General features: G+C 40.8%; 1 protein-coding gene across 7 annotated transcripts in view; it reads right to left on the bottom strand.

Moving 5' to 3' along the window:
• Positions 1-22,583, bottom strand: part of RNF19A (ring finger protein 19A, RBR E3 ubiquitin protein ligase) — a 57,365-nt gene that overhangs the window by 2,534 nt on the left and 32,248 nt on the right. For 5 of the 7 annotated variants that reach the window (XM_085221481.1, XM_085221483.1, XM_085221482.1 and 2 more), the window contains exons 2-10: positions 22,094-22,212; positions 16,167-16,911; positions 10,433-10,641; positions 8,340-8,484; positions 7,617-7,779; positions 3,685-3,799; positions 2,612-2,773; positions 1,240-1,453; positions 84-227 (exon numbers count right to left, since the gene is read on the bottom strand). In XM_085221481.1, the coding sequence (XP_085077607.1) occupies positions 84-227; positions 1,240-1,453; positions 2,612-2,773; positions 3,685-3,799; positions 7,617-7,779; positions 8,340-8,484; positions 10,433-10,641; positions 16,167-16,783 (1,769 nt within the window). In that variant the 5' untranslated portion in view covers positions 16,784-16,911; positions 22,094-22,212. The remainder of the gene's footprint in view (positions 1-83; positions 228-1,239; positions 1,454-2,611; positions 2,774-3,684; positions 3,800-7,616; positions 7,780-8,339; positions 8,485-10,432; positions 10,642-16,166; positions 16,912-22,093; positions 22,213-22,583) is intronic. The other 2 variants (XM_085221484.1, XM_003205214.5) reach the window with 1 other exon arrangement.

A 22,583-nucleotide genomic window follows, 5' to 3' on the forward strand; every position in this document is an offset into this window, starting at 1 on the left:
CCAAGTTTTAAACAGAACTGCAGAGGCACACTTAGGGTATCCTTTAGTAAGTAAGGCTTAATCTCTTTTCACATTTCTCTTACCTGTCCAAAGGGATATAGGAGTTGAGAATGGATCCTGCCATTGCTTTGGTACTGGCATTATCACTAACTGTTCCCAGGCTAACTGTGCCAGATTCTCCACTAAGGCTGTAGCGTTCTTTCTGCACATCTGCTTGTACTTCCAGCCTTGGAGAGAAAGAAGAAGGGCTGCATGAGCTGCTACTACAGTTAAAGCACCCTAGCTGAGAATTACTATCACCTTGTAAAGTTCCTCCACCACACAATAGTAAGCACAGTTTCACAGTTAAAAACAAAATTAGATGAAATTGCCAACAAAGTAAAATGTTGCACACAAAACAGAGTTTCTGGGTTATTTTCTCCCTGAGAGTTACAAAAATGAGTTCCAAGCTGAGCTATAATTCCTTTGCAGATAATGTACCATACTCCAAAAACAGAGAAAAAAGGACACACAAATTCACAACAGTTCCCATGTTGACTCAGCTGCAAAATCATGACTTATCAAATAACAATCAGAGAACTGTGTTCTGTACTCTGCTTTGTTGTACTGTTATCAAATTCAACAGAAATAACAGAAACTTGAAAACAGATAAACCTGGATTGTAAGCTTCTTTCCAAACGCCTTCTTTACCTCTGTTCTGACAGTGAACTGGAAGTGTTTGCTTTGCTTTCCTCTCTCAACTCCTTCAAGAGGAGGACAAGTGTTCCTCAACCAGCAGTTACAGCTCTAGACTAAGGAAGCTCTCTGTGCTACCCTATCCTCCTTTTTCTACATAGCCTGGACCTGCAAGCTATTTAAATGAGGTGCTAAACACTATTCATTTTCTTAAGGAGCAAATTCCTTCCAGAACCCCACACAATCCTTTCCAGATACTCCCTGTCTCCTACAGACAGCAAGACCCCAATTCACAGCAGACACCGAGGCAAGGCCAAGGTGTTCAGAAGGGGCAATTTTGTACTTGCAGACTTCTGAACAAGTCAGAACTCACGATGTCAGTGTGAGATGCACGCAGAGAGCTCTCCCATTAGAGAACATGGCTGTGTTAGACATGAGGTACCCCTGCACATAGCAGGAGAGTTGAAACTAGACAATCACTACGGTCCTTTTCAACCCAGGCCATTCTATGTTTCTATGCTACATTCAGGGCCGGGTCTATACGGCAGGAAGAACACCTCTTACCTGTTAAAGCAGTTGACCATTGCACTTCCCGAGAGACTGCCCGTGATACTGGCCCCAGCCAGCGCCATGGTGCTAGCCGTTTCACTCAGGTTGTCTCGAATGGCTCCTATCCTGTCCATGTGGCTGCCGCTGGCACTCAAGCTGCCGGTCAGCCCACCGACGCTTCCTTCGCCTATACTGGGGTTGTGACGTGCTTCTGCGACTGAAGTGGCATCTAAGACAGAAGGGGAGAAGGAAGGCTTGTCATTCATAGAAACAGAACTTGCTGATTTTTAGAACGTGACCACGGAAATTGTTTCTGAAGTTACGCTGAGAAAAAGGGTTTAATAAAATACAGTGACAAAAAGATAACTGCCAAAGAAAATGGGACCTTTCTTGCAGTTGCTGTTATGGTTGTATCAGACATGACGTACTAAGGATATCCAGAAGTTGTCCATGGGTGGGGCATGTAACATGGAGTCAAGGATCACAGAAACCCAGTATCAAAGGATATCGTCAAGTAATTAAAAAAAGAAAAAAAAAAGCAGCACCAGATCAGCAATTAAAGGCATTTAATTCTTCCCATTACAGATAAAAAGAGGAAAGCTAGCAGCAAGCTTCTACAAACCAGTATTCTGAAAAAGCAGCATTGATTTTATCTTAAAACTTTTACCTATGGGATTGCCATTGCACGAGTCTGGTTTTGGTTCAAATTGGCAAGTGAAGCTTTAATGCATCACTGCTTTGAATTAGTATTCTGATAAATGACTTTTAAGAGGGGATACTTTTTTTTTTTTTCTTAAAAAAATGAACAATCATTTTTAACATAAGATTAAGTTGCAGATCCACTGTCCTGCATTTCTGCACTTTAGGCATCCTGCTGACCATTAGAAAGGAGGTGAAATGGCAGTGGGATCCTCAGATTGCTTCAGTCATGCTGACCAAACTGCAAGACCGGATTCTAAGGAACTAAAGCGTGCCAGCTTAAGAGAAAACTCAAAGAGTTGCTTCAGCAATTAGTTAAAAGGGACAATAACACGACAGCACTCTTTACTGCCAGAAAGTCACTTATTGGCATTTAACCTTGGTCAAGAATGAGAAAGCTGTCACCTTTCACTCAGTGCTGTGCAAAAAGCAGGACAACAGCTTACACAGAATTCAAACCACAAGACAGCTGACTGTCTTGCTCTATGTCCACGTGAGCAAATGCTGTACTACAGCACAGCACAAACAACATGAACACAGAAGCTACTCTCTCATGTCAGAGCTCATCTTTTAGCACAGAGCGGAGACAGCCCTGACTGTGCTGTACCTCTTCTGCAAGTACTCTGGGTATCTGAGGCTATCAGATGTACGTAAGTCACAAAGTCCAGAAAATAAAACATTTTCTTACCTACAGCTGCATTTGTTCCACCAACATTTATATCATTTTCATCGTCAAATTCTATCCTAACACCTTTTCCATTGCCTGCTGAAACACCACAGCCTCCACTTCGGCAGAGGGAGATTGGCACAACTCCGTACACGTAGGCCAGCATGATAGGAACACCAATACCTGCAGAGGAAGGTACCATCTTGAGTTAACTAAATACAACTCATATTTTGCACTCTCTTATGAAAGTGATTTCATAGAATGACGTTTACTTAGCACTTCAGGCTTCAAAGAAACTAGGAGAAAACAAAAGTAAGAAATGCTGATAAATCAAGTGAAGTGACAGCAGAAGTACTTTCATTGGGCACAAGGGCCCTCTCTCAGAACTGGAAGGCAAGAAGCATACTGCTGGGTGAATTACTGCTTCCAATGTCTATAACCTCTTTTACAGACAAAAAAAGAATATACTTAATATTCATATAAATTCAGTTGGACTTTGCATTCACTGAAGCCAGATGGGGCTTTGCTATTGATTTTATGAGACTCACCATCATTACTACTGTTGGATCTTTCGTATTTGCTGTATCATGCAAATTCCATCTAAGAATTTAATCATACAATTTTTCCTTAAACGTAAACATAGAAGTCACTGGTATTCTACTATCGTTTGCCAACTACTGCAATGTTAAATTTAAAATACTGTTTTTCTTCCGTGTTGAGGAAAGTTTGATAGGAATTATTAAAATTATTAGAATATCAATAGACTTTGTGGCAAAAGCTTTGTCTTAGTTATTTAGAAGAAGCTCTATATATTTCAGTTTTAAGACAGATGACAACGTGACAACTTCAATTTGCAAGATAAAAATAATTAGCTCTTCATTTTATGCCACATTTCCCAAAGTACTCTATCCTCCATTCTACCCCAATAAATGTATAACCACACTCCTTATGTGTTGTTTTTCATTTTTTTATGTCTTCATTTCTGTCCCTGCAAAAGGAAACCGTAAGACCTATCTCAGCTGAGTGTTTTATTCAAGGGTGCTTGCGCAGGTTGCAAGGTGTTACCAGTATACAAAATAATAATATTTGCTTACCTACAGTTACTGCAGCTACAACTGGAGAAACAATTACAGATAGGGTCACACCGCCTGCTATAGCCAGGTTCCGCTTGTGCTTTGAAATGTCTTTGCCTTCGTATCGATTGTGAATCTTGAAAGAAGAGAAAAATGGGTTTTTAGAGCATTACAATAATCAATAACACACTGCTGCAATGATGGAAAAAATGACATAATTTGGAACCCGTATCCTGCTCTCTTCCATACAGACTACATTCTACGCCATGATTTACACCTAAACCTATCTCAAAAGAAGGAAATTCTTACACATCTTATTTTAGGCAACTGCCTTAGAACTTAGAAGCCCTCCAATTCAGTTCCTAAGCATTTAATTTCAGCCTCAAGAAAGCTAAATCACTAATAAGCTTTTGTTGTTGTTGTTTATTTGTTGAATCATGACTCTAGCTTACATGGTTGAGAAAAGTAAACAATAATTTTGAAGATCAAAGGAATGCCTCCTCTAAGCAAATTGACACTTCCCATTCCCTGTCTTCTTTCCCCCAAACAATATGGAGTGAAATTTTCAGTTAATTAGACCTATGGAAACACAGATTGAAACATCAGAGGCACGCAAATCTCGCAGAAAGGCAGCCTTCACCAAACATAACCTAGCGGGAGGGAGAGTGAGAACTCCATTGCTCTGGCACGCTCTCATGACAAGCCATTGAGGAAGAGACTATTTCAGCAAACCAGCAAATAGCACTGCGAAGTCTCAGATCAGAAGATCCTCTTCAGAAGGATCTGCTAACCAAAACTCTTACTGATGCTTTAAGTCTGCCATAACTCTGAAACACAACCATTTCAAACGCAACTGCAGCAAATCATGAATTTGGAAGGCCTTCAAAAAAAAAAAAAAAAAATCACTGTTTTGCAGAGATTTCCTACTTCATTTTTATGTAACTCTCTCTAAGAAAGTGGCATTTTAGGCATGTGTGCTTCATCTGTCAGAACTCTTGGTTAAGACAAAACTACAAATGACCGGCAGGTCTCTATCTTAATAGTTGGCATCATGCTAAGTGAATTCTCAGTAGACCTAAGGAAGAGCAAAGAACAACAAGAAGAGGATAATCACAGTATTATTATTATTATTATTTTTACATCAAATTGCCACTGCAACAAGAATAACAACACAAGTAGAACTTTAAGTTTTATAATGTACTGTGCTCTGTAAATTAATTGTTAAATTTGCTAGGATAGTTCTCACTCTGGAAAAAAAATAAGAACTTGCATTTGTCCAGGTGGACTATTTGGTGGATAAGAAACTCATTGGAAGGTCACAGCCAGAGGACTGTGGACTCCAGGTGAGACTGTCGATGAGTGGTGTCCTCACGGGTCCATCTTGTATCCAGTACTCTTTAAGATCTTATCAGTGACTTAGATGATGGGATTGAGAGCACCCTCAGCAAGTTTGCTGATGACACCAAGCTGAGCAGTGCAGCTGATACAGCAGAAGGAAGGGGTGCCATGATAAACTCGAAAGCTGGGCCCACATGAACCTAATGAGGTTCAACAAAGCAAAACGCAAGGTTCTGAGCTTGGGCCAGGGTAATCCCAGATACGTATATAGACTGGGAGAAGAACTCCTTGAGAGTAGCCCTGCTGAGGACTTAGGGGTTCTGACTGATGAAAAACTTAACATGAGCCAGCAGTCTGCCCTGGCCAGCCTGGCAGCATGGAAGGCCAGCAAGAACAGAAGTTGCCAGCAAGGCAAGGGAGGTAATGGTCCCTCTCTAGTTTGCCCTCATGAGGCAAGTCTGGAGCCTCCAACATAGGGAACACGTGGAGCTTTTGGAGAGGGTCCAGAAGAGGGCCACAAAGATGTTCCAAGGATTGGAGCACAACTCCTATAAAGAGAGGCTGAAGAAACTGGACTTGTTCAGCCTGGAAAAGAGAAGGGTACAGAGAGACCTCAGTGTGGACTTCCAATATTTAAAGAGAGTTTATAAACAGGAGGGAAGCCAACTTTTTACATGGATAGATAGTGACAGGACAACAGGGAGTTGGTTTTAAACTAAAGGAGAGGAGGTTTCGATTAGATATCAAGGGAAGGTTTTTTACTGAGGGAGTGGTGAGGTGCTGGCACGGGCTGCCCAGAGAGGCTGTGGATGCCCCATCCCTGGAGGAATTTAAGGCCAGGCTGGATGGGTCACTGGGCAATCTGATCTAGTACTTGATCTAGCAGCTGGCAACCCTGCTGATGTCAGAGGGGCTGGGACTTGATGATACCCAAGCTCCCTTCCAACCCAAGCCATTCTCTTACCAGTGTTCACCGAATCAGAGACTTCAGAATTCTGAGCAAAGAATGCCCAAATAAAAACATTAGGCCAAAATAAGAGAGATTTCAATAACAGCAGAAAAGTGGTAGGTTACCAAATGCATATCTATAAAAATGAGTGAGAATGAGTGCTTCCTTGCAGAAGCTATAGCAATACAAGCACAAACTCTCCCAGTGCAGAAGAAAATGTTGCAGAATAACAAAATAGCTTCCTCTACTGAAGAAGTAGTGTTAAAAAATGGAAAGTAGGTCAGATTACTTTCAATAGGTACAAAGGAACAGCATGAGGGTATCAAGACAAAAATCAGAAAGGTTAAAATAGAGGAGACAAAAAAGGAAAGGGCAAAGCTAACAGGAAGTTATTCTACAAGTACAATGCCAGCAAGAGGAAGACAAAAATCAATTTGGTATTTAACAGAAAGACAGCCAGCACATTAAACTAGAAGCCTGTTCCATTCTTTTTTTCCTTCAGATGTCACCAAAGATTTACTGTGAGCCAGGTGACTGGTGACAAAGGAGTGAGATCTGGAGGAAAACAGCAGGTTAGAGCACAGTCGCATGAGCTGATCTGAAAAAGCAGGCCCAACTTCAGAGCCACTAAGAATAGATTTCTGAAAAACATTATTCATAGAGTATCTTTGAGGGGAAAAAAGAAAACTGGAAAAAGTTAAACTGCAATGATAACATTTTTTAAAAAAAAGTACAAAACAAGGACCTGCGGAATTAAAGGCCAATGAATGAAACTTCAATTTCCTGAAAATCAGCAACTTAAGAGACACTAATGTAAAAGCAGGAAATAAAGAGACCATAGCTTTTTCAAGTGGAGACCACATCTGTTTTAATTTCTTTGGTGCAAGGATAACTGGCCAAGATGATAGGGAGAAGCAGATGTCACACAGAGACTTGTAAGAAAACTTTCATGACGCTCAACCTGGTTATAATGGCCAAGACTGAAAAATAGTCTAGAGAAGACAACTATTATCTTCACGTGAAGCCGACAGAAAACCATCAGATTTACCATTTACTCCCCAAACTGAAACTTCTCCCCCTGCTATCCCTTTCAAGAGACGTATTCAATATTGTTATTAACTTAGAAGATGGATGGAAGAAGCCACCAACCTTTTCAGTGTTAAAAAATGCCAGAACTCATACCAGTCTTGAGAAATTGGGCCGAAAGCACTGGATACATTACAATGGGAATGGGTGCATGACTTACCTCAGGAGGAGAGAAAAGTGTGACTACTGTGAAAATGGGTATGGGTTTTGTTGTACGTGAAATCAAAATAGCACGGTGTTGAGAAAAAGACAAGTTACAGTTACACAAAGAGAATCACCCTTTCATTTAACTCAGCAGCACTAAAGCTCAGCTCCACTGCTTTATAAAAAAAAAAAAAAAAAAAAAGGGATTCTTTTTTCCTTCCCTCTTTCTAAAGATTGTTCAGTTCTAATGGACACAATGGAAACTAGAGATTAAAATAACGAAGTAAAATGGCAAAATGTAGAAATCCTTTTTCATATGTTGTTCTACCTGTTTTATGACTAACTACATAAAAGCACAACTGAAATCAGTCTTAAGCAATCTTTTCCCCAGCCCCCCTCTCTTGGTGAAGACGACCAACTGAACACAATATTTTACCTTCCGTCCCACATACACAGGAATTCCAATAATCATAGCAGGAATAGCAATGCCAGCTATCAGTGCAATTCCTACAGGAGCTCCAACAAGTGTCCCTAGTTGCCACAGTATTTTCTTCTTACGACTCCATGGTTTCTTTCCCCAAAACGTGCAACCTGATGGGCTAAGACAGAAATAGGAAAACTGTAAAGAAATTGTAAGCAAACTGACATAGCTTTGCAGTACTTAGCTGCTATCTAGTCACAAAACTATTGTTGTGGTATCTGTCACTTGAACCTCAGAACAGCAGTTATCTCTTCAGACTTTTAGAGAGGCTTTACAGCAGATTTCGAAATGCAAAGGAAAGCATATTGCATGTTACCACACCCAGTCTGTAGTTCAGAGGTAATGTACCATAATCAGAGTTGCTGTGCAGCTTTATATGAACACAGTACAGCAGTACCAAGAAATCAGTAAGAATAGTGCCTACGTTCATCTGTAACACACCATTTGTTCTACAACATACACACTGTACACATGCAACTTAGAAAAATATTTTATAAGAACAACAGTGCACTGACTTTTAAATACTTGCACTGAAAACTAACTTAATTCTCAGGTACAGATACTTCAACTTCGATGCTCTACTCCAACAGGAAGAAAGCCAGACTTACAGCACATAGCAATGTACTTCTATATAGCTTGAAAAAAATAAGTTACCAATCCTTTTTTTCTTCAACGTACCTTAAATAGTGTAAATCTGAGATCTCTTTCATACATAGCCAACAGAATTCACAGCCACAGACAGCACAAGTCATATGATTGCAGCTTCCATCGTTCATTTTTATGATATAAGCAGCACAGCGCGGGCATGGCTTTATGTCATCAGCTGTTTAAAAATGAATATTAAGATCTTATCAGTTACTTGGGCAGATCGATTTAATCAAAATACAGACAGATACTGGGAAAGCTGACTGAACCACCATCTAAAAAACTGAGAAAGTTTACTGTATAGCTTACATTACAAACCATGATTTGGCAATGACTTCTGACATCTATTTGTATTTGTACTAAAATAGACAAATACTGGACTAAATAGCACTGATCAAAAATAAAATACACTGGTTCACATTCAAGTGATTCAATAGTTAATGCACATACTGTTTGAGGATCTTCTAGGCTTAATGCAATATATTAGAGTCAGACGTTAAACATGCATGTTAAAACAGGACTGACAACATGGTCTTTCTAAATATAATCCTCTTTTACATTTCGTGCTGTTATGAATCTTTTATTTGAATTCTGTCTCCATTGCATTATGTCGTCTTATCATAAATCCACCTCCTGTTCTACATTAATTGTATTTCTTTGGTATCACTGTCCTCTTCTTGACTTCTCTTCACAGCAATACTTATTCCCTAGAAAAAACTATTGTAGGAAAGAAGAAAATTCCAGAGGTTTTCCTTGTTCTTACATCAAATATTTAAAAACTGTGGTTAAGCAGCTAGCTCTACCATCAGCAAATAAGAGGTCATTGAGCTACAGTGACACAACCACAGTCGTGATCTTTGCTCCTGCCCATCACTGGCCAGCAAATGCACTTTGAGACAAGCTATTTATGCACAGCAGACAAAGCAACTTGCAGGTCCGTAGTGCAAAAGTCCCAGTCTCCTACCTCTGTGCTAACAGTGTGCACAAAGGGAAGGGAGGGATATATACCTTATGCCTGATGTAAGGAATAACCAAAGAGGTGAGGAAGCAGCAGGAACTATCTGCTGGTACTGACTCCAGCAGTAAACAGTCAGGCAGTGAACAGCCGAAACAATGCACCAGCTAATCCCAGATAGGCATCAACACACAACTTACAGGGCAGTAACTAAACCGAGCACGGATGTGGTAGAGCTACTGGTGATTGTGCCAGTAGGGACTGGAAGGAAAACAAAAAGGAGTTGGCATGCTAATTTACTTAAATTTTAAAATCTACCTGAAAATTATAGCAAAATGTCAATTTCTAAGGCAAGAAGGTGAGCTTTGTTAATACGAGCCAGAACAAACAAGAAACTAAAGGCTCCCAAGGCTAGGGCTGAATTAGGGAACGACAGTTCCAACCACATTCAAACTGCAATAGACTCTTTCCCAAAATATGTACTGTGTTTCGGCCAGATGCAAAAGCTCCCAAGCAGATCAGAGCTGGGTGAAATCTGAAGACGTTCTTATCTATAGCAAACTGCACTCAGCCTTTTTTTAAGTATAGCTTTTCAGAAGCTGGAATTGCTTGGTTTTTGATAGTCAAAGAGAGGAACATGTTATTGAAAAAGAGAAGCTAGGTAACTCCTTGTGAACAGGGGCTAGCCTACTCAAAAAATGTCTCAAACAAAGCTGACATCAGACAAATAGACTCTCTTGGAAAACAGAAAATCAAGTGTTTGGGGGGCTTAATTTAGCTTTACTAAATTTTTTTTACTACTAGCAGCCTTGTGAAATTTCACCGACAGTGTAGCAAATACACATTTCCAACATGTAAGTGATAGAACTAAAGAAGGCAGCCTGCCAAACACACACTTGCTTTATATTAAGTTTCTCAGAATTCCCATTCTTCAGCTACAAAGTAAGAATTGAAAACGCTGACATCCTTCTAAAAGCAAAGTCAGGTGCCCTGGTCAGAGATTTTGAAGTTAATACTTCAAAAATTTGAATTCAAACCTAAAAACGTATGCTTTCTGTTTCTGAAACACAAAGAAGTTATCATCTTCCAAGCTACTATTATGTCATTTCAAAGTTAATTGTGCAATTACTGGGAAGGTATTTTACAGGCACAGTATCCTCATCATACGTACCTGCTGCTCCAGACTCCTGGCTGTAACTGATAGATGAGGAACGGATTGTTCTCAGGCGCAGACTTTGAGCTCTCTCCTGGCGAGCAGCATCACAGGTCTGGTTCGGATGCCAAATCTGCTTACAGTGATAGCAGAACTCAGTTCCACAGCCTTCTCGTCCACATGTAAGTTTGGGACAGCTGGCACATCCAAATGCAATCACAGCGTATCTTGAATGATCAAGAGGGGCAGAAGAGTTTTGTTAACAGAAGTGTTTTTCACCTGCAGACCAAAGCTAGAAAGAGCTGCCAGAATAGCTGAAGTAAGGAGCTGGCACCATGCAGCCAGCACAGGTTCCTTAAAACCTCAATCTTTTACATGCATACTGCTACTACAGTAGATTAAAACCGCACAGAAACACTCTGATCAATGCAACACTTTGTTCTCTCCAACCTTTAATGGCTTCAGGGGGTACTGAAAGTGCTGAATGCAGTACTGAGAAGTCGAAGGTCAGAAAGCAGCGATGGGAACAAAGTGGGAGAACAAAACCAAAAAAGGTGTTCAAGCAACTTAGAAAAAGTTACAGCTTCAGAAGTGTCCCAGGCACTCTGGTCATGTCTAAGTGGGATCGTGTCTCTGACACAGGACGATCCCTACCACAGGAGCAGTAGCGTCAGCTGTTACTCCCAAGGCAGCTGACTTGTTGTTCTGCAACAGTTTTTATTTTGCTGGTTGTCTCCTAGCTTGAATGTTGCTGTTTTCTTTAAAAAGATGTTTGCTTATTCTTCAAACTTCTAAAATATCAGAACAACGGAGCAAATATTTTTTATAAAACAAAAGTTTCTCCATTATTTTAAAAGTTAATTTCAAACCAGAAATGCATAGATAGATGGGAGTTTGGGACATTGTTACCAGCTTTACTCTGACAACACTAAAAACCAAAAAGCTCCCAAAATGTTGAGACTTATAAAACTGTTATTTTGTAATCAAATACAACCATCAGCAACTGCATTCAAGGATGCTTCTGCCACAAATCACAGCTGAAAATAATTCCTGTCACAGGTTTAAATGTTGAAGTTCATATGATAAAAGATACAGACACGTATTACAATTCACACTAGGTCTGGTCCTAAACAAATATATAAATACACAGATATACATACATATGCACACACCTCTTAATTCCTACTCCACTGTGACATTTTTAATGCTTTGAGGCAATAGCTTTATTTTAAATAGAAATGCTATATCTCCTGCTCAGATGCACAGCTTAGCTCATACTAACAGCCCCTCTGAACAGAATTTAGCAGATCTGCAAGCACAGCACGGCTTAAGTTTATGGCTGTTCATAGGAAAGTTGCTTTACTGTAAAAAATTAAATTGTACATTATTAACAGATCCTTTCCCATGTACAGCAGTTGCATAAAATTCATGTGAAACATTCAGTAATGTTACTAAAAACTATTTCTGCACAAATGATTACCTGAAAATGTAGCTATTTCAGTTTTGGAGCTGATAGGTCTGAAGCTTCATAAAGTCCTATCGGTTTCATTCATGAATTAAAACAGCAGGTTGGAGAACAAGAGTTTTCAACCCCTAAGTTACAGATGCTGTGGCTACAAAAATTATACATGCATGCCTGTTTGCAAACATTTCTTGCTTTCCAAGTAAAAACGTGTTCAGTAATTGTCAGAGTCTTTCATACTGTTGCCAAGTTAATCAGCTCAATTTTGCCCAGTTACAGCAACTTGAAGAAATAATTGTTTTGTATGCACACAAAACAACTCTGATCCAAACACTTCTTCAACATAAAGGGACACATCAAAGATGTGCACTGGGCCTGTGCTTGAGGTTACTGCAGCATTAGCACATCTGCATCCCACTGCTGGCAAGGACAGGGCACATCCCTGATGGCACAGCCCTTCTGGAGCTGATGTACCAGCAGGCCTTCAGAAAGGAACCTTTCAGACCGCAGCAAACCTTAGGTCACACTGTGCAAGATTCCAGGCTTCACCTGCATTCGTTTCAAGAGCCAAACTCTGGGTAAAAATAATGGGAGAAGAGCAAGTAATTGCAGAAATGGTGTACGGTGAAGGAATGAAGAATCTGTATTCTGCCCAATCTACTTCTTGCTTGAGAAAGCTAGAATCTCAGGATCACTGCTCTTTTCTAATAACGTCAGCAATGTAATCTCTGAGCAAAATCACTAAATAATTCAGGCAGAATAAAGGACACAACACATCTGGAATATGTATTCACTGCAGGCTTGTTAAAATGGCATCAGACAACTCATATGCTGAAACAGAATCTCCAGAAATCTGTCTGGAAGAAAGCCCAAGAGGTTTCCTCATCCGTTGTCCTTCCCATGGAAAGATCAGCTACTGGCCCACATCCCTACCAAGGCACTGCAGGCAGCTGCAGCTGGCCCACACGCTGACCCTATGACACTCACCCCGCTTTCCTCCTTTCCCACCCCCAAAGCCTCTTCCTCAATTTACACTCAACAATTGTAGTGTTAATAAAAACCTAGTTCTTCTGATAGAGACCATTTTTCACATGGCGTTTCAGGGGGGCTGTAAGAAAGAAGGGGACAGACTCTTTAACAGGGTCTGTTTTGATAGGACGAGGAGAAGGGGTTTTAAACAACAAGAGGGGAGATTTAGGCTGGATACAAGGAAAAGGTTGTTTTTTTTTTTTACAATACAGTGGTGAAGCACTGTCACAGGTTGCCCAGAGAGGTGGTGGATGTTCTGTCTGTGGAGGTCAGGTTGGACAGGGCTCTGAGCACCTGATCTAGCTGTGGACATCTCTGTTCACTGCAGGGGAGTTGGACCAGATGACCTTTTAGGGACCCTTCCAACTCAAACAATTCTATGATTCTAAAGCCTGAAACAATTACACCAGGTGTTTCGTCGATGATGAGCAGAAGTGCTCTTATGTATCATCTACTCAGTTCATTTTCTTACCTATTTGAGCAGAAAATTATTCTCACCAAAATGTACAACTTCAGGAAACACTGCTTCTCTGAACTTCTTACATCTCCCTCTCCTACCTTGGATTAATTGCAAATTCAATAAATACATTCCATCCACCACCTTCAAGAAAACATTGATTCAGGCAAAGATCAGGTCAGCTACCATCACAAACATGCTGCAATTCCCCAGTAACACACACAACTAACTGATAAAAAAGAAGAAAGCCCTCCATTTTAACTGGATATCGTGTAAACTGATTGCAGTTGCTAAAGCAATTGGAGAAGTATGACTACTGCTGTACCACAACGACTAGGGCAAACGTCTGCTGAAGTCTGTGCATATCCTAAATGGCACGGGACCTTCACACACTGTTAGCATAAAAGCTGAATCATGTTTGCTTCTCTAAACCTCCCCTCTGCACAATTCCTTCCTCTACTCTCTTTCTAATCGCTACACCCTAAAAATCCCCGATATTATTCTCCCACTGCTTCTCACTTCCCCTTCCCACCTCCTCCTGCATGCTGCTCCCAGCTGCACTGGCTGCCAGCTCGACCAGAGGCCAAACAAAGCAAGATCAGCAGGATCCATACACAGCTTTTCTCTCACTGAAGGCATTATTGGTCGTCTTTCTTCTACTTTTTTTTCCCCACAGAACTTAGTAATTGAATTATGCTAGAAGCTTTTTTCTTTCAATCTAAATATCCTGATTATATGTGATGAGAAAAATGGAGCTCACTCTGCCTTCCCCACATTCTTTTCTTTACAACCTCCCGCCTTACTCTCCACTTCATCAGAATTTTCTTGATAGGACAAGGGGGAATGGTTTTAAACAGAGACAGGGGAGGTTTAAGTTAGATATTAGGAGGAAGTTTTTCACACAGAGGGTGGTGACACACTGGAACAGGTTGCCCAAGGAGGTTGTGGATGCCCCATCCCTGGAGGCATTCAAGGCCAGGCTGGATGTGGCTCTGGGCAGCCTGGGCTGCTGGTTGGTGACCCTGCACATAGCAGGGGGTTGAAACTGGATGATCATTGTGGTCCTTTTCAACCCAGGTCATTCTATGATTCTGTGTTCTTCGTCGAACTATTTCAAAGTATTGAAGGTCCCAAAAGCAACCAGGAGGATGGGAGCAAGGCAAAACACAACCACACAATCTCCTGTTTCTTTGGGTTGTTCCTGTTGAGAAGTATCCAATGATATATCTGTAAGAATTATCTTCACTGTCCCCAACTCCTTAAATAAACTTTGGATTTTCTTTAAATCAGAAAACTGAGATGCAAAAAAAAAACAAGCAAAGTCAAGTCTCCATTAAACTCCTCTGCACCCTCCTTTCTCAGCACTTTCTAACGTGACCGGAATCACTGAAATATGGTTTAACAGACAATGTAGCCAAGTTCTCACATGCTTGAGTAAGACAAGTTTGTTCAGAACACCAAAACTCGGGAAATCCCAAGCAAAGCATCCTTCAAACAAGGCCATTCACTGTTTGTTTTCTTTGGCAGTATCAAAATATTAGGAGTAAGTTGCACTGGTTCTGTCCACACAACTCTGTTACAAAGTCATGCACTCAATCTGTCTCTTAAGTCATTCTTCTCCTGTGCTCAGACGAAACCACAGCAGTTCCACCCATTCTGGACCATTGGACCTATGAAGCTAATACCTTTCCAGTTCACAAATCACATCTGCAAATTAGCAAATTCTATTTCACCTCATAAAATTCTGCTTTCCTACTATCTTAAGTGTTTCTTACCATATGGTTACATTTAAAAGCCTTCTAAACATTAAGCAATCTGACCATTACCATCAGAATATTTAACCTATTTGATAGCCAATCCTGTTTAACTTGTTCTCTCCCAACACTCCTCCCTTTCCATTTTCTTATCGCTCATTTGTGAGGCTTTAAAACAGAAATACCACGTTCTAATTCTAATGGTTTTAGCACATCCAAACTGCAGTCACGGCTACAACCTTTAGAAGTTACAGTAATGCAAGAGAATCTCTCTAAAAAAGCAAGTTGCTGAAGAACGGGATTATGAGCCACCAGCAGCAGAGAAGCATGATGAGCTGCATGGCAGTACTAAGCCTACTCGTGTCAGAATTCAGAATGGTTTCAGAACTGTTTGAGTTTTAAAGCAATGTTAAACATTACGCTCTTCCGATAATAAGCAGGAACAGACTGATGATTATCACACATCACAGCCCTGCTGACAGGCAACAAGTGGTGTGTCAAGCAGCCACGAGACAGAAGATAACTGAAGCTGGAGCAGGCTTTTTATAAGAAGAAAATCTTCAATCATACTTCATGGTTTAAAAAAAAAAAAAAAAAAAAAAAAAACAGAACAGAAATACCCTGTTTTCTTTTCTAAGAAAAATCCAAACAAATGGACTAAGTCAAAACTACAGCCACCTGGTTGTCAACATTTTTTAGTCAGAGCTTTGTGCCCTTACCTTAACAGCACACCTGAAGTTTTTCCCTGCAGAAATACACAGCATCCACCTACCAATGCATTTCATTACATTACTGAAATTCTCTCTGTGCAGAACAAAGCAATACTGCACGAGATAAAACTGAGAGCTGGGGGGGGCAGGGGGAGGAGAGAGACACGATGACTGTGGTGGGTTTATTTGTTGTCTTTTTAAAAATGAAAATTCTGTTTGCCACCCACTCACACAACACAACGAAATACTACAGAAAGCAATTCACTTTTCAAAAAGCGTAATGCTATGCGTGTTATCCATTTATGCTGTCACTTTTTTGCAGACACTGAGGAAAACATACCCGCAGTCTGGAGCTGGGCACCACCTACAATCAGGATCAGCAACTAGCCATCGCCTAAGCATAAACTCTTCGTATTTTTCCATCAAGATGTCATCATTCAGTATCAAACGGATATCGTGAGGATTGAACCGTTCGGAGCACTCCGGACAGCTGATGTTAACTCTGCTCTCAGAAATTTCTATCCGGAGATACTGACGCAAGCAATCCACACAAGATCTATGGTGACAAGTCATTATCTCCGGGAACCTGTCCTTGGAGTGCCGCAAAAGGCACAAGGGGCATTCCATGAAGTCTCCGCTTGGCTTGCCGCTAGAGGTTGTTCCATTGTCGGAAGAGGTACACGTGGAGAAAATAGAGTTCTTGTCTGTACACATTTCTGAATGAATGCTTTCAATGCTTGCAATTCCATCAACACCTCCATTCAGATCCCTAGACTTGCGTTTTGTGTCTTTTTTTCTCCGAAAAAGAGAGCCCAAGGAAATTCTTCTTTTCTTTGGTGCCTTTTTGACAGAAGGCAAACTCACAGAGGAAGCCGAAGACTGGAGGTCCCGATCAGAGCCCATTTGCCGATGTAAACTCATGTCTAGATCACTCATCAGAAGTGGGTTAAATCTCATATACAAACCTAATCATTTTTAAGGATCAAAACAGAGTCAGAAGTCCTAATATTATGTAATCCAGTATAGAAGTCATGCAGAAAATTCACACGTATCTTTGTTTGCAGCAAATTCTTCAAAGGAATCTCCTACATTAGGAGAGAAAAAAGAAGAGAAAGATTAGAAGAACATTCATCACTTCTGGATCTGAAAGATCCTGACGCTCTAATGGCCTGTTATTCATATTAGTACAATCTTCTCACCCAGTATTTCTTTCTGTCTGCTTTTTCTACCCATTACATCCTTCCCATCTTAAGGAGTCTGAAAATTCCCTGGGGGCAAGGAACATCTTTATTCTTAAGCGGTGCTGAGAAGGCAACTTTACTCCCCTGCTCTCTAGGGATGTGCATGCATGTGTATAGAAATCACCATAATCCCAGGTGACAATTAAGTAAATGTATAACCAGTTCTTACATAACGCACGCTAACAAGCCGATAAGCATTGGAAACTTTGTTTCCTCTACTTTACATGTGATCAGGTCACGTATAAGGTTAAATAAAACAAACAAAGAATTTCTGTGTGCTTTGAATTCACTTAGACAATCAACAGAAAACAAGTCATTGTGGCTAAACAACTTATGATATTCTCAAATCCTAAGGGTTTGCAGAGAAGCACGCAGATGCATATTTAGATGTAAAGCACCTGAATATTTCAGGAAACAGAGCTGCAGAGTGACAGCCAATGCTGCTTTGCCATTCAATTTCCATACTGCAATTCAAGCAAAGACCAGAGTTAAGGTGATGACATTTGAATTTTTCATGATATTTAAAGTAAAAACCAAAACTTAAGAAAAAAAAAAAACGAATTCCCAGCACATAGTCAGCTAATCTCCCTGTACAAGGCAAGGAACTGTTGATGGAACTGCTCCAAGGAAAGAGGCAGAAAGATGTTCTCCCATTTTCCTAACAGAGGAGACCTTCTACAACAAGTAGCAGATCAGTTCCAACCAAAACCACCAACTTGCACAAATATGCAAGTATTGCCACTTCTTGGTAGCTTCATTGTACAAGAGGAATTCTTGGCATTGTAACAAAAGAAAGCTATTTCTCACTGAACATCAGCAGTGTGTGTCTGGATGCTGCACCTGATGGCACCACTTTTCTCCTCGGCACTTCCCATCTTATGCCCCTGGAAGGAGCGTTGTGGGTTTCCATGATTTCACTTCAGTATGACAGAATCAGACACTGGATGCTGTGTGTTGCACACCTGAGCCCTAACCCCAGGATGACTGAGCCAAGACACTAGAAGCAGCAATCTCCTTCCCTCCCCACCCCACCCAGAGAAGGCACAGAAAAGGCTCCCAGGCAGCCCCCAGCCACTGCAGCCATGCATAGCCAGACTGCTTTAGACCACTTTTAGACCTAGGTCAGACAGTCGGGATGGTCATACTCATGCCGCCTCTCTGGGCAGCTGTACAGTACAGGAGTGCTACTCACTCAGGTGTCAGAATTTCAAAGAAAAGCACAACAACACATACACTTGTTAAAAGGGAAGTCTTGTATTGCAGGTCACTCAGCTTTTTTTTTTTTTTTTTTTTTTAATTTTTCCTTTTTAAGATTAAAAAAAAAAGCCACTGTGTTCATGAAAATCTCTGTGGAACACTATCAAAAAAAAATTCTTATTTTTATTCCCAGGGTCTATCTAAAATAAAGCCAGTTTCAGGAACATAACAATGTTCTCTTAGGAGGGGAATGTTTATCAGCCTAAAATCTAGCCAAAAGGAACCCCAGGACAGCCGAGGCTGGCAGGGCCCTCTGTGCCTCTCTGTTCCACCTCTGCTCCAGCAGGCACACCCAGAGCAGGGGGCCCAGGCCCATGGCCAGGCAGCTTCTGAACATCCCCAAGGAGGAGACCCCACAGTCTTCCTGGAAGTCTCCTTCCCAGAGAGTGGGCCTCCTCTTCTCCAGACTGAACAATCCCAGTTCTCTCAGCCACTACCCGTAAGACTTGTGCTCCAGACCCTTCACAACTTCACTGCCCTTCTCTGGACACACTCCAAGACCCCAATGTCCTTCCTGTAGTGAGAGGTCCTGCTGGCTGTGCTATTTCTGGTACAAGCCAGGATGCCATTGGCCTTCTTGGCCACCCAGGCACACCGCTTGCTCATTTTCAAACAGCTATCAACTAACACCCCCAGATCCTTTTCCTATATGCAGCTTTCCAGCCACTCTGTGACCAAAGTGCAGAACCCTACGCTTGGTCTTGTTGAACTGAGGCAATTGGCCTCGGCTCAGTGATACAGCCTGTCCAGATACCTCTGTAGTGCCTTTCTACCCGTAGATCAATGCTTTCTCCCCACTTGGTATCATCTGCAAACTCACTGAGGGTACACTCAATTCCCTCATCCAAATCATCAATAAAGATATTAAATAGGACCGGCCCCAATACTGACCCCAAGGAGCAAACACTAGTGACGAGAGTCACCAGCACCACCACTCTCTAAGCCCAGCCATCCAGTCACTTTTATATCCACAGAAGTGTACACCTGTTTAAGCCACAACCTGCCAGCTTCTGCAGGAGTATGCTGAGGGAGACAGATTCAAAGGCTTTACTGAAGTATAGGTAGACTACATCCACAGCCTTTCCCTCATCCACCAGGTGAGTCACCTTCTCACAGAAGGAGATGAGGTTGATCAAGAGGGACCTGCCTTTCACGAACCCATGCTGTCTAGATCGTCCCACACATGCTATCAAATTGAACTCAAGATGATCCTCGCTGGGATCATCTGGTGACAGCGTTCCCCACTACATCCAATAAAGTGGAAGATCCTACTTTTTGCCCACTTCCTGTTGCCTTTAAGGCTTCCTTCTTGAGGAACCTCCAGCTTTCCTGGTCCCCTCTGCACTTCAGGACTGTTTCACAAGGGACTCCTCCCAGCCAATGTCCAAAACTGCCCAAAGGGATAAAAGGGAATAATTTTTTGTATAGAATATTGACATTATATCATAGATACTTTTGTATGTATTATCAGTTTGCAGTTGGTAGGTAGTGTCTGAAATATACTAAAGACACACAAATCATAGCCTAATGCTTTTGATAAATTCCGTTTGTATGTCTAGAAGAGCACAAATACACTTAAAAGCATGATTGTAACTACGTTATAACTACTTAGTACTGTGCTGGTACTACCAGGACAGTGGAAAATAACATCCTCATCAAGCCAGGAGAATCCATGAAGGACAGTAACAGAAATCAAAGCATTTATTTCAAGCAAGATGGTAGTGTTTGCTTTTTTTTTTTTCCTTAACCAAAGTAGGAAAAAAACAGAGTAACCCAACCAAGTCTATAACTATGACCATTCCCCCCTCCTTTTCTCTGGGGAGGAAAAAATGCATATTTTAGCCATCTTTGTTAGTTCCAAAATATGTACAAAAATCAAGAAATAGCAGTTCTGGTGGTTAAACAGATGTTCATTTTTATTTTTATTTTTTAAATACACGGATTCTCCCATGCTCTAAAGAAACCACTAAGTCCTACAGTTCTCTTTGCATAGAGAGATCCAATAAGCAGTCTCTCATGCTCTTCTAAAGAAGGCTGAAATTCTGTCAGGACTACTGAACAGAGAAGCTGCCAGATACTTTGAGACAAGCATCAATTACTCTCTCTAGATTCAAGTGCACAAGGTTAGTTGAAAAATCCATCTTCTTCCCTATGCAGTAATTTTGGATTGTCATTTTTAGTAGCATTTGAAGATGACTGCTGAAAAGACACGGCAAATGATTTATTACAGAGAAAAATGAAGACAAATCTTACAATACTAATTACAATCAGAGCTGAACGGAAGCACAAAAGCCTTGCTGGTGTAATATGGAGCCCTCGACAACTCTCATGCTGTCCAACCCAACACAGCATCTGCATATTTTTGCTGACAGAAGAAAGAAAAGTATTTCATTCTGTACAGCAGGAGAACACAATGCCTGCATTATTCCAGTAACAACGAGCCCATACGGAATAGATATGCTGTGTGAAAAGTCGAGTTGTGAAATCAAAAGATTTCAAAGGAGCTGAGATGCTCAATTAGAATGACAGCTATCAGTAATCTGACTCTGAGCAGCAGCATTCATTCCAAATTTTGTGCCACTCTTTCTGACCTGGATACACAAGCACTTAGTATGGGAAAGGGATTAACAAGCACTCAACTCCTAGAAATATAAGTTCACCACTGTCTTCAACACTTCCTCAAAACACATAACAGATCACATAAAAACATGTTTCTGGCTTCCTGCCATGCCTAAAACCCTACCACAAATCAAGATTCTAGCAGTTCTTTGTGTTCCTCTCATGCCATAGACCGCCACAAGTCAACTTCCCACAGCACAAAAACACTTAATTCAAAGATTTCCATAAGTACAAATGACGCTTATTGACATAACTCGTTTATAGACATAACTCAGCACTTATTTTCTGCATGTTCCTTCAGTTGCGTTTCCTGAATAGGTTTCCCCAGCAAACTACCTCCACTTATACCCAATTTATTCCCTTTTATAGCTCTTGTTGGCCACGCTGTCTTAAGTAAATGCTATTGCTAACCATATAATGAGGGAAGAGGGAAAGGAAATGAGAAAATCTTACAAATTAAGTTTTCTACTTTGAGATGACTGAAAAATGTCTTCTAGTATGGCTCTCTGCAATGTAACTTTAGCACCTCACCAATTTTAAAATTTCTTGAGAAATGGTCTAAGACAACCAAGTTTAATCCTATTGAATTTGCAAGAAGAGAGCAATAAAGTCCTAATTCCACAGGCTAATTATTTGCAGAAGACTACCATTCTGTCCCTAACTCCTTCAAACACAGAGACAGCAGCTTAGCCTGTTGCCTGCTCTTCACACACACAACCTGGCACAGCAATCACAAAGAAGGCATTCCCAGCCAGCTGTACATGCAGCTTTGCAACATGACAGCAGGTTTAAACGTTGATGTAAGAAAACAGAAAAGACCACAAATATAGCTGCAGCTATGTGATCACTAAAATCCTTAAGTACTGCCTTATGTCACTGGTGCTTAAATTACAGATTTTGACTTTTCCTGTTGCATCCTTTATCCTATGCATCTGTTCCTCCTGGCGATTTAACCAACCATCAACTTGGTGTTGGTATATTGAAAGTTGAATGCTATTTATTGATCAAAATTAACAAATAACAGCTTCCTTTAACACCTGTAACACCCAACACCCACATTCTCCTGCTCTCTGCGAGATGTACTCCCCCAGCCAGCAGACAGCTTTAGCAAAAAAGCCCAGAAATCAAAGTTTACCCACAGACAACGTACCTACAGATGTGATGCTTGCTTCTGCCTCCCTCTTCTAATGAACATCTCCTGTTGCAATCTCTCTGTATCCTGGAATTTCTAGTTTACGATGTTCTATATGTACAAAGATCTGTAAACATCTAAAGAAATCATCAGAAAAACACACCGTCATTTTTGTTTACTCCACAGTGTAAGAACTGTAAAAATAAAACAGAGTAAGAAGTAAAACGTATGCAAAAGCTTAAGCTACTAAGTTAGAAGCCAATGCACAGGATTTTTAAATATCAATCAAGTTTATAGCTCTAACAGGCATTCTTTACACATCAATTCATTCCATAGTAGTTTTTAAACTGAGAAGAAAAAAAGAGCACTTTGTCTCGTGACTTCTAGAAGAATACACCCTACTGCCTTTGAACAGGTTCACTCAAAGTTTGGCAGCATGGAGAATTAATACAGACTGAGGTATACCCTTCAAAGATCTTAACAGTTCAATTGTTTTCTCAACAATTCC

This window comes from Meleagris gallopavo, chromosome 3 (assembly GCF_905368555.1).
Source record: "Meleagris gallopavo chromosome 3, MGAL_WU_HG_1.1, whole genome shotgun sequence".
Lineage (NCBI taxonomy): Eukaryota > Metazoa > Chordata > Aves > Galliformes > Phasianidae > Meleagris > Meleagris gallopavo.